The sequence below is a fragment of the Otolemur garnettii genome, unplaced genomic scaffold, assembly GCF_000181295.1.
Source record: "Otolemur garnettii isolate 467f Iridium unplaced genomic scaffold, OtoGar3 scaffold00001, whole genome shotgun sequence".
NCBI classification, from domain to species: domain Eukaryota; kingdom Metazoa; phylum Chordata; class Mammalia; order Primates; family Galagidae; genus Otolemur; species Otolemur garnettii.
In genome coordinates, this window is record NW_003852396.1 from 71,871,306 (window position 1) to 71,885,143 (window position 13,838).

General features: G+C 49.0%; 1 protein-coding gene across 1 annotated transcript in view; it reads left to right on the top strand.

The window, feature by feature from the left end:
- The first annotated feature begins 1,283 nt into the window (after nucleotides 1–1,283).
- F2 (coagulation factor II, thrombin) overlaps nucleotides 1,284–13,838 on the top strand; it is a 21,057-nt gene continuing 8,502 nt past the window's right edge. Inside the window, exons 1-12 of the mRNA XM_003781282.3 lie at nucleotides 1,284–1,423; nucleotides 1,745–1,914; nucleotides 2,660–2,684; nucleotides 2,917–2,967; nucleotides 4,764–4,869; nucleotides 4,965–5,101; nucleotides 7,908–8,222; nucleotides 8,540–8,659; nucleotides 8,741–8,867; nucleotides 9,322–9,489; nucleotides 9,889–10,062; nucleotides 10,297–10,478. Coding sequence (XP_003781330.1) covers nucleotides 1,345–1,423; nucleotides 1,745–1,914; nucleotides 2,660–2,684; nucleotides 2,917–2,967; nucleotides 4,764–4,869; nucleotides 4,965–5,101; nucleotides 7,908–8,222; nucleotides 8,540–8,659; nucleotides 8,741–8,867; nucleotides 9,322–9,489; nucleotides 9,889–10,062; nucleotides 10,297–10,478 — 1,654 coding nt within the window. The 5' untranslated portion in view covers nucleotides 1,284–1,344. The remainder of the gene's footprint in view (nucleotides 1,424–1,744; nucleotides 1,915–2,659; nucleotides 2,685–2,916; nucleotides 2,968–4,763; nucleotides 4,870–4,964; nucleotides 5,102–7,907; nucleotides 8,223–8,539; nucleotides 8,660–8,740; nucleotides 8,868–9,321; nucleotides 9,490–9,888; nucleotides 10,063–10,296; nucleotides 10,479–13,838) is intronic.

Sequence of the window (13,838 nt, forward strand, 5' to 3'; positions counted from 1 at the left end):
TGTTACTACTGCACTCTAGCCTTTTAGTCCCTAATTCTCTACTGACCCTCTCTCTTCCCAAACTGTACATGACCATGGTCCAGACCCCAAACAGCCAGACCAGAAGGACAGGCAAAGCAGAGCAAGAAACTGCATTTCCTGGGGCTCCTGCTCTTTGTCCCTCTGTCCTACTTAGACGCAGGACTAATATTTACCTTGCATACTGCAAACAGGAAGTGGGGAGGGATAGGGTGGGGCTGAGGGACAGTGTAGGATCAGAAGCCCAGGCCTGGCCCAGCAGAGACAGGCAGTGGAGAGAAAAGGATCCTGCCCCTACTCTGGGGCAGGCAGCAGGTTCTGAGAGTTGAGAAGATAATTGAGAGAGAGAGTTGAGAAGAGGCCCTGGGCCTGGCTCCTTGTCCCAGACACCCACCGCACAAACATACCTTCACCACACCCTGACAGGAAGGGGGAAGACATGGGATCTTCCATTAGTGGCTGGGAAGTGGGGGCTAAGATTGGTTGTCTTAACCCCCAGAGCCTCCTCCAGCAAGTGGGCAGCCACACCCTCGCCTCTGTTTCTTTTTTTTTTTTTTTTTGAGACAGAGCCTCAAGCTGTCCCCCTGGGTAGAGTGCTGTGGCATTACAGCTCACAGCAACCTCCAACTCCTGGGCTCAAGCGAGTCTCCTGCCTCCGCCTCCCAAGTAGCTGGGACCACAGGCGCCCACCACAACGCCCGGCTATTTTTTGGTTGCAGCCGTCATTGTTGTTTGGCGGGTCCCAACTGGGGATTTGAACCCCCACCTTAGGTGTACATGGCTGGCGCCTTAGCCGGTTGAGCTATAGGCGCCGAGCCGCCTCTGTTTCTTATATCTGTGAATGGTGATTATACAAACCTCCCTGATTTACATACGTAGATCTACTGATTATGAAGCATTGACTATATTTCATGGGTTTTATATTCATAATTTCCTTTAGTCCTCACAACAAATTATTGTACGGATGAGGAAACTGAGTCACACAGAGATTAAAAGCAACCATTATTGTGTGTCAGGATTGGGTGGAGCCTCAGGAAGGGTTTACAGCCCCATTGGCCCAAGCTCACCCATGTTCCAGGGGAGAATGTGGTGGGCACTGGTGTTACAGCGACCTGCTCTCTGTGACTTTCTCCCAAATCATCCATCCCAGTTCCCAGGAGGACCTGTCCTCCTGGATGACGGGGGCAGGCAGGAGGACTGTCTGTCCACTTGTCCTCATGGCCCTGACCTGATGACCTCTACCTCTCCGCTGATTTCTTCATGTTAGTTCAACATTAACTTGCAGGGGTCAGGATAGTCTCTCAGAGTCCCAGGGGCTGACACGCTATGGCGCACATCCGAGGCCTGCGGCTACTTGGCTGCCTGGCCCTGGCTGCCCTGTGTAGCCTTGTGCACAGCCAGCATGGTAAGGGGGGCTCTCAGGCTGGGATCTCCTGGTTCCACAGAGAACATGGGGGACCAGCCCCTAGATGGGTCCCAGCCCAGAGTGTCTGGCTTAGAGGAGCCAGGAGCTCCGGGCTGGGCAGAGGGCAGCCACTTCTGTCAATGTGGGGAGGGGGCTGAGGCAACCGATGAAAGGCAGGGAGCTAGGGGGCTTCATTCAGCAGCCTTCTGGGTACATCCACTATCCCAGATACCCCCTCGCAGAAGCTGGTGGGGCAGGGCAGACTTACTTCCAAGACAGCCTGGCTCCAGAGCCTACTGTCCAACGACCCTCCCACTACAGTGTTCCTGGCCCCTCAGCAAGCGCTGTCGCTGCTCCAGCGGAGCAGGGTCCGCCGTGCCAACAGTGGCTTCCTTGAGGAGGTACGCAAAGGCAACCTGGAGCGGGAGTGCTTCGAGGAGCTGTGCAGCTACGAGGAGGCTTTCGAGGCTCTGGAGTTGTCCAGCACCACGGTGAGCCCCGGGCTGTTCAGGGGGGGTGGCTGGTGTCCCTCATAGGGGCACAGCTCTAGACCCATAGGGGAGGAGAGTGAGGAACCTCCTTGCTTCCTTGCTATTGAGAACTTAATTTCAACTCTGAGTCCCATTTTACTGGGCTGGCAAGATGGGCAGCCCCAGCCTTTCTTGGGATCCCTACCTCTGGGCTATGACAAGGTTCCAGAGTCTAATGCAGCTCCATGACCTTGGGAGGCCTCCTTTGTCTTCAGATGTCTGTCTGTGATGGGGCTCTCTGGAGCCCAGGGCCCTGGCTCACTAGATCTCTTCAGCTTCAGTGTTTCTGCTGCTTCTGTGCCACCCTTAGGGGCTGGGACTCTGGAGTCCGGGAAACCTAGGCTCAGGCCTCAGTATTCCTAGAGCTCTGTGCAGCCTTTCCCTTCTGGAGGGGGTTTCTGCTGGGGCCAAACACCCCCTCTTCTCCCATCTCCCCGAGCCCAAGTGTATCCCTGTTCAGTCTTGGTGTGTGTTTTAGGGGAGATTCCCCTGTCCTCAAATACTCTTCTCCTTTTGGAGACAAAAGTAGATTCTGCCAAATCTACTTTCAAACAAATCTGTTTGTTCAGACAAACCTGCCTAGCGTCTGCCCCCTATGCGACCAAGATAAAGTAAAGAGGAAATTATGAAGAGAAGACATAAAGTTTACTAAAACAAAACAAAACAGGATCCTGCCATAGTCTTACTCCCAGCCCTTGTTTTTTAGGATGTATTCTGGGCCAAGTACACAGGTGAGCATTGGGAAGGGTTTGCCCCAGGAAGGGAGGCCTGGGGACCCCACTTAGGGAATATTCTATCCCAGAGAATCTTTTGGTACATCCAATCATCCATCCATCCATCCACCCCCCCTTCCTTCTTTCCTTTCTTCTATACATCTCTGTTTCTCAATGTCATCCCACTTATCCTCGATTCAGCCCATCCTCCCTCACCCCAATCCAAAAGCTGTTTCTGGGTCTTTTCCAGCTTGTGCATCAGTGAGGAAGCCACGAGAAAAGTTCAATGAATGTATGGAAGGTGAGCAACTGACCACAGGGTGTGGGGCTGGTGGGGGAGCCTAGGACAAGAAGAGGGCAGGGGCTGGTCAGGAGCATGGTCCAGTGATGGCAGTCTCTAGTATATGACATTGCCTTCTGTTCCCGAGGTCAAGGTTGTATCTTTGCATCAAGCTCTGTATCCAGCAGTCAGTAAGATGATTAATGCTGGCTGTGTGCGGTGGTTCATGCCTGTAATCCAGCACTCTGGGAGGCCAAGGCCGGTGGATTGCCTGAACTCACAGGTTCAACACCAGCCTGAGCCAGAGTGAGACTCCATCTCTAAAAATAGCCAGGCATTGTGGTTGCTGCCTGTAGTCCCAGCTACTTTGGAGGCTGAGGCAAGAGAATTGCTTGAGCCCAAGTATTTGAGGTTTCTGTGAGCTATGATGTCACTGCACTCTACCGAGGGTAACAGAGTGAAACTATATCTCAAAAAAAAATGCTGGAGGAACAACTGAATGAAAGGATAATACCTTAATGTTTAAGGACTGCCTTTCATTTGCTTGACCTGAGGTTGTGCCCATCCTTGTAAGAATTTGGATCATATCATGTTCATTTTCCAAAACCTTTAGGGACACCCCACTAAATACAGAGTAAAGCACAGGCTTCTTAGCCTGGCAAACTGTCCTTCTAGCCTGCCCTCCCACTGCACAAAACATGAACCCAAACCCACAGCTATTCTAACAGCAAGGACTTCTCTAAATATGCCCAAAGTGGGGCAGTGCCTGTGGCTCAAAGGAGTAGGGTGCCAACCCCATATACCAAAGATGGCGGGTTCAAACCAGCCCCGGCCAAAAAAAGAAAACTGCAAAAAAAAAAAAAAAAAAAAGATTAAATACGCCAAAGTGTTTCTGTTTCCTGGGCCTTGCTTATTACCTTCCTCTGGAGCAACCATCACGGCCTATGGAACACTTTCCTGTCCTTCAGGGACTGGTTCAAATGCCACCACCTTCACTGAGCCTTCAGGGAGCCTCCGCCCTCCTCCCCAGCTTCTGAACACACTTCAGTATGACAACAGGTTTTGCTACATGACACTGTACTCACTGGCCATGCTTTCACTTGTTAGATAACTTACTTAACAAGTAATGTACATGTATTAAGCCCTACCAGGCACTGTGTTAGGGGGTTTTAAGAAAATCAAATACAGTCCCTCCCTTCAAAGAACTCACAATCTCATTGGAAAACAAAAATACAAAATGTTGAAGTGATTGCTAGAAAAGCTCTGTTCAAGGTGCCAAGAAACACAAGAGAAAAGAGCATCTAGTTTGCTAGCAGGAGAGATGGATTCCCAGAAGAAGCAGAGTTCTGCCCGGCCTGCGGGATGCATCAATGAACAAACAGGAGAGCACTGTGGGCAGATGAAGCAGTACGTGCAAAGGCACTGAGGCCTGAGGAGCCAAGCTGACAGGGACAGGCAGACCAGGGCCTGATTAAAAGAACCTTGTTTACTTTTTCATCCTGCTGGCCATGAGGAGCCACTGAACAGAAGTTCCATGAGGGCAGGGACATCCCTTGACGGTGACTGTCTTATTCATCCATACGTCCTTAGTACCCAGCACTGTGCCTGTCACATGGTTGTCACATGGTGGGTACTCAGTGAATATTTGGTGACTACTGTTAAATGGATTGGCAAATTGTTGGTCTCAGGGAAGGTGCTGAGCAAGAGCAGATTAAGGACAGTGAATCAGAGAGAGCTTGGAGAGGATGGATAGACAGAGGTCTGCTAAGAAAGGAGGGACAGATCCTTAGGATCTGATACTGACCTCGTCTCTGCAGGTAACTGTGCTGAGGGTCTGGGTGTGAACTACCGAGGGCATGTGAACTTTACCCATTCAGGCATCGAGTGCCAGCTATGGCGGAGTCACTACCCACATAAGCCTGAGTGAGTAATGGGCAAGTCTGTCCCCCAGGGCCTGAGGACAGGGAACAGGGACAACTGGGAGGCACAGCATTCTACTGGGCAATTTTCTATTTCAGAGTCAATTCCACCAGCCATCCTGGGGCTGACCTACAGGAGAATTTCTGCCGCAACCCAGACGGTAGCACCACAGGACCCTGGTGCTATACTACAGACCCCACAGTACGGAGGGAAGAGTGCAGCATCCCTGTCTGTGGTGAGCTGGGGTGATGACCTAGTCCATGACCAAGGCCCTTCATAGAGCCTGGCAGGCATTCAAAACACATTTGTGCCTGTTGATCAATGAAGTCTGGGGACCTAGGGAGTTGGCTGCCAGTGCCCTTCCCCTCTCTGGTCTTTACTTCCTTACCATCCAGGCTGTGGCATGCTTCCTTCCTGCTCAGGTGCCCTTCTTCTAGGAAATCTTCCCTAGGCATTCAGACCACATGCCCTATTCTGAGCATTACAGAGCAAGCTGCATGCAACTCAGCCTTTCATGATTCTGTAATGGTGTATTAGATAGCGGTAATCATGTTAATGCTGCCAAACAAACCATTGCAACATCTCCGAGGCATCCACATCAGCATGTCTTCCTTCTGTGATGAGGGTTGGTGGGAGTGGCTCTATTGAGCTCGGCTGCATCTGTGGATGTGTCTGTGGAGTCAAGTGATTCAGGCTTGGCTGTGTGGTTCTGCTTCAAACAATGGCTCTGGCTGAGCATGGCTTCTTGCTGCTTGTTGGCCCCGAACTGCTCTGGGGCTGAGGCTGAAAGGCAGCAAATGCTTGGGGAAGATCTTCTCATGGTGATGGCAGGAGCACAAAATAATGAGCAGACATGCACCATTTGTCTTTTATTTTTGCCCAGGGCTGGGTTTGAACTTGCCACCTCTGGTATATAGGGCCGGCGCCCTACTCCTTTGAGCCACAGGTGCACCCTTGGTAGAGTGCTGTGACGTCATAGCTCACAGCAACCTCAAATTCTTGGGCTTAAGCGATTCTCTTGCCTCAGCCTCCCAAGTAGCTGGGATGACAGGTGCCTGCCACAACGCTTGGCTATTTTTGTTGTTGCATTTGCCATTGTTGTTTTTAGCAGGCCTGGGCCAGGTTTGAACTCACCAGCCCCGGTATACGTGGCTGGCACCCTAACCACTGAGCAACGTGAGCCAAGCCACATCATTTGTCCTAAAGCCTAAGCTCAGAACTGGCACAGTCACTTGTGCCCATGTTCCATTGGCCAGAGCAAGTACATGTTCAAGGCCAAAGTTAAGAGGTGAATACACTTCAGCCTATAAAGTCACAGGGAGTTAAAGGATGCCCTGGCCAGTCAAAGGATGTTAAAACAAGTAGGGGTAAGAAATTTGTACCCTTACTTTCATCCTCCAAACATATGTTGGTGTTTTTTGTTCTCTTTGTATCCCTGCTGGATCCATTATTTGATCCTGGGACTAGTCTTCTAGAAAGTTACTAATCATCCTAGCAACACTTGCTACCTTTACCCCCCACCCAACACACACACTGATGATAAGCATATTGCAGGTATGGAGAAACTGACCTACTGCCAGGTGAGACATCCTTGGTGGATCCCAGCAATCTTTCCCCTGGAAAAACATAGAATCCTCCTAGACAGTCCCTACCAGTTGATTACAGATAGCTCTGGTGGCCAAAACGGCTTACTATCACTGGTTTATTTTGTGTCAGACACTTGTGCTGTGTATTTTGTTTGACATTCTCCACAAACCTACAAGAATGGCATTGATAACCTCAGAGAGAGGTTAAGTGACCCAAGGTCACACAGGCAGAAAGCAGCAAGACAGGGATTACAATCCTCATGTGTCTGGCTCAGTGTATGGCTCTGCCCTTGATACTCCCTGCCTCCTCACCTAAGGTGACCAGATTTTAACATTGGTAAAGCGGGACACCATTGACTGAGGGTGGTGGTGTTCTTAATTAAAAATTTGGTCTATATGGAGCAACAAAAATTTTCATAGAAAGCAAAAGTAGTATTGTAATATATTTTTTAAAATTTCAACATAAGTACAATTTACAAATATAATACATTTAAAAAATTATGTATAGTATTTTATTCTTTGGCATATTTCTCATTTGAGTGAATTTTTTTTAGTAGATTACTGTTATTGTTTAAAAGGTCATGAAATTTTTCACAAGAATTTGTTAAATTATATTTCACACATAAAATGGCTTTCAAAGTCTCAACACTTAATTGTGATTTTTCTGATATCCACACTTTATTTACTGTAGAAAAAGCATGTTTGGTTGCAGCATTAGTTCCTGGTAAGGACAGCATATATACCACAATTTTTAGTGCATTATTGTATGGAACATGGTTTATTTCAAAATGATGAAATATTTCTAACCATTTGTTCTCCATTGTGATTTTTGCTGATGCCCAAGATTTAACCTTTTCCTTATCAATCAATAATGATACCCCATAAGTCATAAGTATCACTTTCAAGGCCGGCGCTAGACTTTTTGCTGCCACTATAAAATATAAATAATATGAGTACTGTCTACTAAATTCATGAAGTAAATAAATAAATTACTTACCTAAATTATCTGAATAGCTGATTTGTTGATATCACTTGTTTAACTAGCACTAGCACTGCAGTATGATGTATGGTCTGAGAGACAGTTACAAAATGTTTTCGTTGTTGCCAATGCCAAAAAATGCCATTGTTCATTAAGTCCAAACAATGGTGGTCAAATTCTAACAACTGATCAACAGTTCTTGATAATCAGTTCTCAACAATTATTTGTTGTTATTAAAGTTTAACATTCTAAAATCAACAAAAATAATATAAAACTCATATCCTGGTGAAATAGCCACATGGCAGCCGAAAACTGTATATTCCCTTCCCATTCTCCCACCGTTCCCTAGCTTGTCATGCATTCTTTCCAAAAATTGGGACTTTTTAAAACCACCATGGGATGTGGGACAAATTGCTAAAAGTTGGGATTGTCCCGCCAAAAGAGGGACATTTGGTCACCTTATCCTCACCCACCAGGCCAAGAGCATTCCACTGTCAAGACGACTCCTCGCTCCAGAGGCTCCAGTCTGAAAGAGTCACCTACACAGGAGCAGTGCATCCCTGATCGGGGCAAGCAGTACCAGGGACGCCTGGCCGTGACCACACAGGGGTCCCCCTGCCTGTCCTGGGCCAGCACAGAGGCCAAGGCTCTAAGCAAGGACCAAGACTTTAGCCCAGAGGTGCCACTGGTGGAGAACTTTTGTCGTAACCCAGATGGGGATGAGGAGGGTGCATGGTGCTATGTGGCGGATAAGCCTGGTGACTTTGAGTACTGCGATCTCAACTACTGTGGTGAGCAGACAGGGCAGGGGGCTTGAAATATACAGGACAAAGCCTAGGGGAAAATAAAGGCCAACAGTCTTATCTTAGGTTTACCAGCTGAGTGTGTTCATTACCGTCTTATAGTACCTGGGTGGTGGTAGGTTCTATGCCCACTTTACAGATAAGTAAACTAAGGCTCTGGGAGATTACATTACTTGATAACCCAGGTGTATATGCACTCTTACCCCTGCACTAGATGGTCTTAAGTCCAGCTCGGGTAATAGGGGGTCCTGAGGTGGGTGATAAATAGCCCAGCCCAGTCCCAGCCAATGCCTGGGTCCCTCCAGATGTGGCTATGGAAGAGGAAGGAGATGAGCTGGACCCGGAAACAGCCATTGAAGGGCGTACCACCACCAGTGAGTTCCAGACCTTCTTCAATCCGAAGACCTTTGGTGCCGGGGAGGCAGGTGAGGCTTTGGCATCACTGTGCAGGGGCTGTGGGGCTGGTGGCCTGGATTGGCCCCTCACAGCCTGGCTTGCTATTGCAGACTGTGGGCTGCGGCCTCTGTTCGAGAAGAAGTCGGTGAAGGACAAAACAGAAGACGAACTTCTGGAGTCCTACATAGAGGGGCGCATCGTGGAGGGCTCGGATGCAGAGATGGGTATTGCGCCCTGGTGCGTCTGGGGCTGCATTACCACACACTGTGGGCACCTGCTACCTGCACCGCCACCCCCTAGCTGAGCACCCATGACCTCACCTCTCCTCACAGTACCCCTGTGGAATCAGGTTCATTATTTCTATGTCCTAAGCAGATGACGAAGCTGAGGCTCTATGAATTAAGTGACTGTCCCAGGCAGCTACTAATGGGTTGCACAGTCAAAATTTGACTCCAGTTCTTTTGACTCCAGAGCTGTGCTAAGCTGTGTCAATTCTGGACTGGAAGAAACTGGAGAACGGGGTACAAAAACCATAAGGACACCCCTCATCATTGTAGAGGATCCAGTTCCCAAGGGCAGCCAGGCCAAGCTGGGACCTGGACCTAGTAGGCAGCTCTGTCCCACTAGTTCTTAGACCAGGGCAGGTAGAAAGGCAGCCTCTAGCTCCTGAGCTTCCTGCTTCCCTTCCCAGGCAGGTGATGCTTTTCCAGAAGAGTCCTCAGGAGCTATTGTGTGGAGCTAGCCTCATCAGTGACCGTTGGGTCCTCACTGCTGCCCACTGCCTCCTGTACCCACCGTGGGACAAGAACTTCACTGAGAATGACATTCTGGTGCGCATTGGCAAGCACTCCCGTACCAGGTACAGAACCTGTACTCCATGAGTGTCTGGTGGAGGTCTGAGTCCTCCAGAGGGCCCATGAAGAGTTCTGGTGACCTTAGGGCATGTGGGATATGTCTGTATATCCCTCACAACATGACATCTGAGCAGGCCCTGCTGGAAGGTCCATTTGGGCATGTCCTGACCAAGGCTTGGAAGCTGAGGACAGAGAATGAAATCATTGTTTGCCTCTAGCTCCCCTGCTTGGGCTGTCTGACTCCAAGGCCCTGTATGGCTTTAGGGCCAGAACAAAGCTGCCAGGGGCTGGTCACCCTGACTCCTGGAGCCTGAGAGCAGGCAGTTTCCTTCCTTAGGGAACTGGCTGGCCCTCAATGGGTGGACCTACAGCTTCTCCATTATTCTGTTGGGTTCTACACACAGGTACGAGAGAAATATTGAAAAGATCTCCATGCTGGAAAAGGTCTACATCCACCCCAGGTACAACTGGCGGGAGAACTTGGACAGGGACATTGCCTTGCTGAAGCTCAAGAAGCCCATCACCTTCAGTGACTACATTCGCCCCGTGTGCCTGCCTGACAAGGAGATAGTAGCCAGGTGTGGTGGCCAGAGGGCTACTGGCTGAGGTGGCAGAGGCTGGGTGCAGGCCTGGCTCTGATGCTGAGTAGCCTTCCAGAAGTCCTTTCTCCTTTTCCAGGCCTGTTTCTTGGAGTGAACCTAAAAGTTCTTTCCAGTATCAGTGTTTTAGGTTTTGGTCACTAATGAATGGAGCTGGGGCTTAGAAGCTATTCTAGGAGTGGTTCTCACCAGGTCCTTTTCCCTTCCCTAAAGGTTGTTCCGTGCTGGATACAAAGGGCGAGTGACAGGCTGGGGCAACCTGAGGGAGAAGTGGACACCCGGCACTGAAGAGGGGCAGCCCAAGGTCCTGCAGGTGGTGAATCTGCCCCTCGTGGAGCGGCAGGTCTGCAAGGCCTCCACCCGGATTCGCATCACTGACAACATGTTCTGTGCTGGTAATTCTGAGCCTTGCAGGCCATGGGACCAAGAGGGTCTGAGGTTGGGAGGACTGGACATGTTACAAGTACAAACTTGGGTTCAAGTCTTGGCTCCAAGCCATATGACTTTGGGCAAGTTGCCTAACCTGTTGGTGGTTCAGTTTTTTCACTCTGTAAAATGGAGGGAAAAGCCTCTATTCTATAAGGTTGTGTGATATGAGCACATGTTTGGCATGGTGCCAGTCACCAGCGAAGTGTTCTGTATATGGGAGCTGAGTAGCAACAGGAGGCTGTGGGGTGAGGAAACACCATTCATTCATTCATTCATCCAGTGAGTCAGTTGTTCATTCAGCGAATGTTTATTGAGCACCTACCTACCATGTTCCATGCAGCATTCTAGGGTATATACAACAGGGGCCCAAACAGACCATGCTTGTGTCTTTGGAGAGCTTCTTTTCTAGAAAGAGGAATCATCAACAAACTGGTCTAGAACATCAATCCCTGAAAGTGCTATGAAGAAAAACAAAGAGTAAGGGAGAGAGTGAGGAGGTGATCTTCTCATTGGTGTGGCTCAAGGAGGCTGGAGAAGGCTTCTCTGAGAAGGTGGTGTTTGAGCAAACACTGGGAGAATGAAGGAAGGAGTCAGCCAGGTGTGTCTAGGGGGATGCTCTGTATGCCCAGGAGACGGCAGGTACAAAGGCCCTGTGGCAGGAGTATGTTTGTCTTGTCTTAGGAGTTCAGGGTGGGGCTGGAGCTCAATAAACATAGGAAGTGCACCAATGGATAAGATGGAGGTGGTGGGAGGCAGAGTACAGGTACTTTGCTTAGGGCCTTGAAGGACTTTGGCTTTTATTGAGTAAAATGGGAACTTACTGGGGAGTTTGGGGAAGGTGAATAAATGATCTGATTTATTTGAAAAACTTTTTTTTTTTTGAGACAGAGCCTCAAGCTGTCCCCCTGGGTAGAGTGCCATGGCATCACATCTCACAGCAACCTCCAACTCCTGGGCTCAAGCGAGTCTCCTGCCTCCGCCTCCCAAATAGCTGGGACCACAGGCGCCCACCACAATGACTGGCTATTTTTTGGTTACAGCCGTCATTGTTGTTTGGCGGGCCCGGGCTGGATTTGAACCCTCCACCTTAGGTGTATGTGGCTGGTGCCTTAGCCACTTGAGCCACAGGCGCCGAGCCTATTTGAAAAACTTTAAAAAAATTTTTATGTGGACATGGGGTGCGGTGGCTCACACCTGTAATCCAAGCACTCTGAGAGGCAGAGGTGGGTGGATTGTCTGAGCTCTGGAGTTTGAGACTAGCCTGAGCAAGAGCAAGACCCCATCTCTAAAAATAGCCAGGTGTTGTGGTAGGCACCTATAGTCCCGGCTACTCGGGAGGCTAAGGCAAGAGAATCACTTGAACCCAAGAGTTTGAGGTTGTTGTGAGCTATGATGTGATGGCACTCTACTGAGGACAACAAAATGAGATTCTGTCTCAAAAAAAAAAAAAATTAAAACATTAATATTTTAGGCCGGGCTCGGTGGTTCGTGCCTATAATCCTAGCACTCTGGGAAGCTGAGGCAGGTGGATTGCTTGAGCTCATGAGTTCAAAACCAGCCTGAGCAAGAGCAAGACCTGTGTCTCTACTAAAAATAGAAAAACAGAGGCAAGAGGATCACTTAAGCCCAAGAGTTTGAGGTTGCTGTGAGCTGTGATGCGATGGCACTCTACCCAGGATGACAACTTGAGACTCTGTCTCAAAAAAAAAAAAAATTAACATTTCACATACTCCAAAAATAAATAATACAACATATTTTTTTGGGGGGGGGCAAAAGTGAATATAATTATATATATATTTTTGAGACAGAGTCTCAAGCTATCTCCCTGGGTAGAGTGCTGTGACATCATAGCTCACAGCAACCTCAAACTCTTGGGCTTAATCGATTCTCTTGCCTCAGCCTCTGAAATAGCTGGGACTATAGGCACCTACCACAACACCCAGCTGTTTTTTTTTAGTCACCCTCGGTAGAGTGCTGTGGCATAATAGCTCACAGCAACCTCTAACTCTTGTGCTTAGGTGATTCTCTTGCCTCAGGCTCCTGAGTAGCTGGGACTACAGACGCCCGCCACAACGCCTGGCTAATTTTTTTGTTTCAGCTTGGCCAGGGCTGGGTTTGAACCCTCTAGCCTTGGTATATGGGGCCAGCGCCCTACTCACTGAGCCACAGGTGCTACCTGCCCAGCTGTTTTTTGGTTGTAGTTGTTGTTTGGCAGGCCTGGGCTAGATTTGAACCCACCAGCTCTGGTGTATGTGACTGGCACCCTAGCTACTGTGCTATAGGTGCCGAGCCATGAATATAATTATGAACAAGAGAACCTCATGTTATCTTAAATAAATAACAGAGGTGAGCGGTGCCTGTAGCTCATTAGGTAGGGCCCTGGCCACATGGAGACTGGCAGGTTCAAACCCGGCCCAGGCCTGCTAAACAACAATGACAACAATAACAACAAAAAAGCCAGGTGTTGTGGTGGACACCTGTAGTCCCAGCTACTTGGGAGGCTAAGGCAAGAGAATTGCTTAAGCCTATGAGTTTGAGGTTGCTATGAGCTGTGATGTCATGCCACACTACCAAGGCCGACAGCTTGAGACTCTGTCTCCAAAAAAAAATTAATGACAGAGGAGAGGAGGGAGAGTTAACCTAAGTAAGAAACTTTTGAACACAGTACCGTATTTTGACTGTATATTGTCAGGCTGAAGACAAAAACAAATGCTCTGATCTTGAACTCCTGAGCTCAGGCAATCCACATGCCTTGGCCTCCCAGAGTGTTAGGATTACAGGCATGAGCCACTATGCCTGGCCTGATTCTTTTTTTTTAGACAGAGTTTCACTTTGTTGCCTTTGGTAGAGTGCTGTGGCATCATAGCTCAGCATAGCAACCTCAAACTCTTGGGCTCAAGTAATTCTCTTGCCTCAGCCTCCCAAATAGCTTGGACTCCAGATGCCTACCGCAATGCTTGGCTATTTTTAGAGACAGGGTCTCGCTTTTGCTCAGGCTGTTCTCGAACCTGTGAGCTCAGGTAATCCACCTGCCTTGGCGTCCCGGAGTGCTAGGATTACAGTCATGAGCCATTGCACCCGGCCTACAACAGGCATTTTTGTCTCATCACTCTGCTGTCCTGCAGCACAGGTGTTGTGATTGCTGTTTTGCAAATGAGGAAACTAAGGTTTGGAGATGAGTACCTGGCCTGGACCACACAGCTGATAAGAGGCAAAGCCAGAATTCAAATGTGACTGGCCTCCCAGAGTGCTAGGATTACAAGTGTGAGCCACCATGCCTGGCCTGGCCTGGCCTGATTCTTGATTTTGTTTTTTTTTTTTTTTTT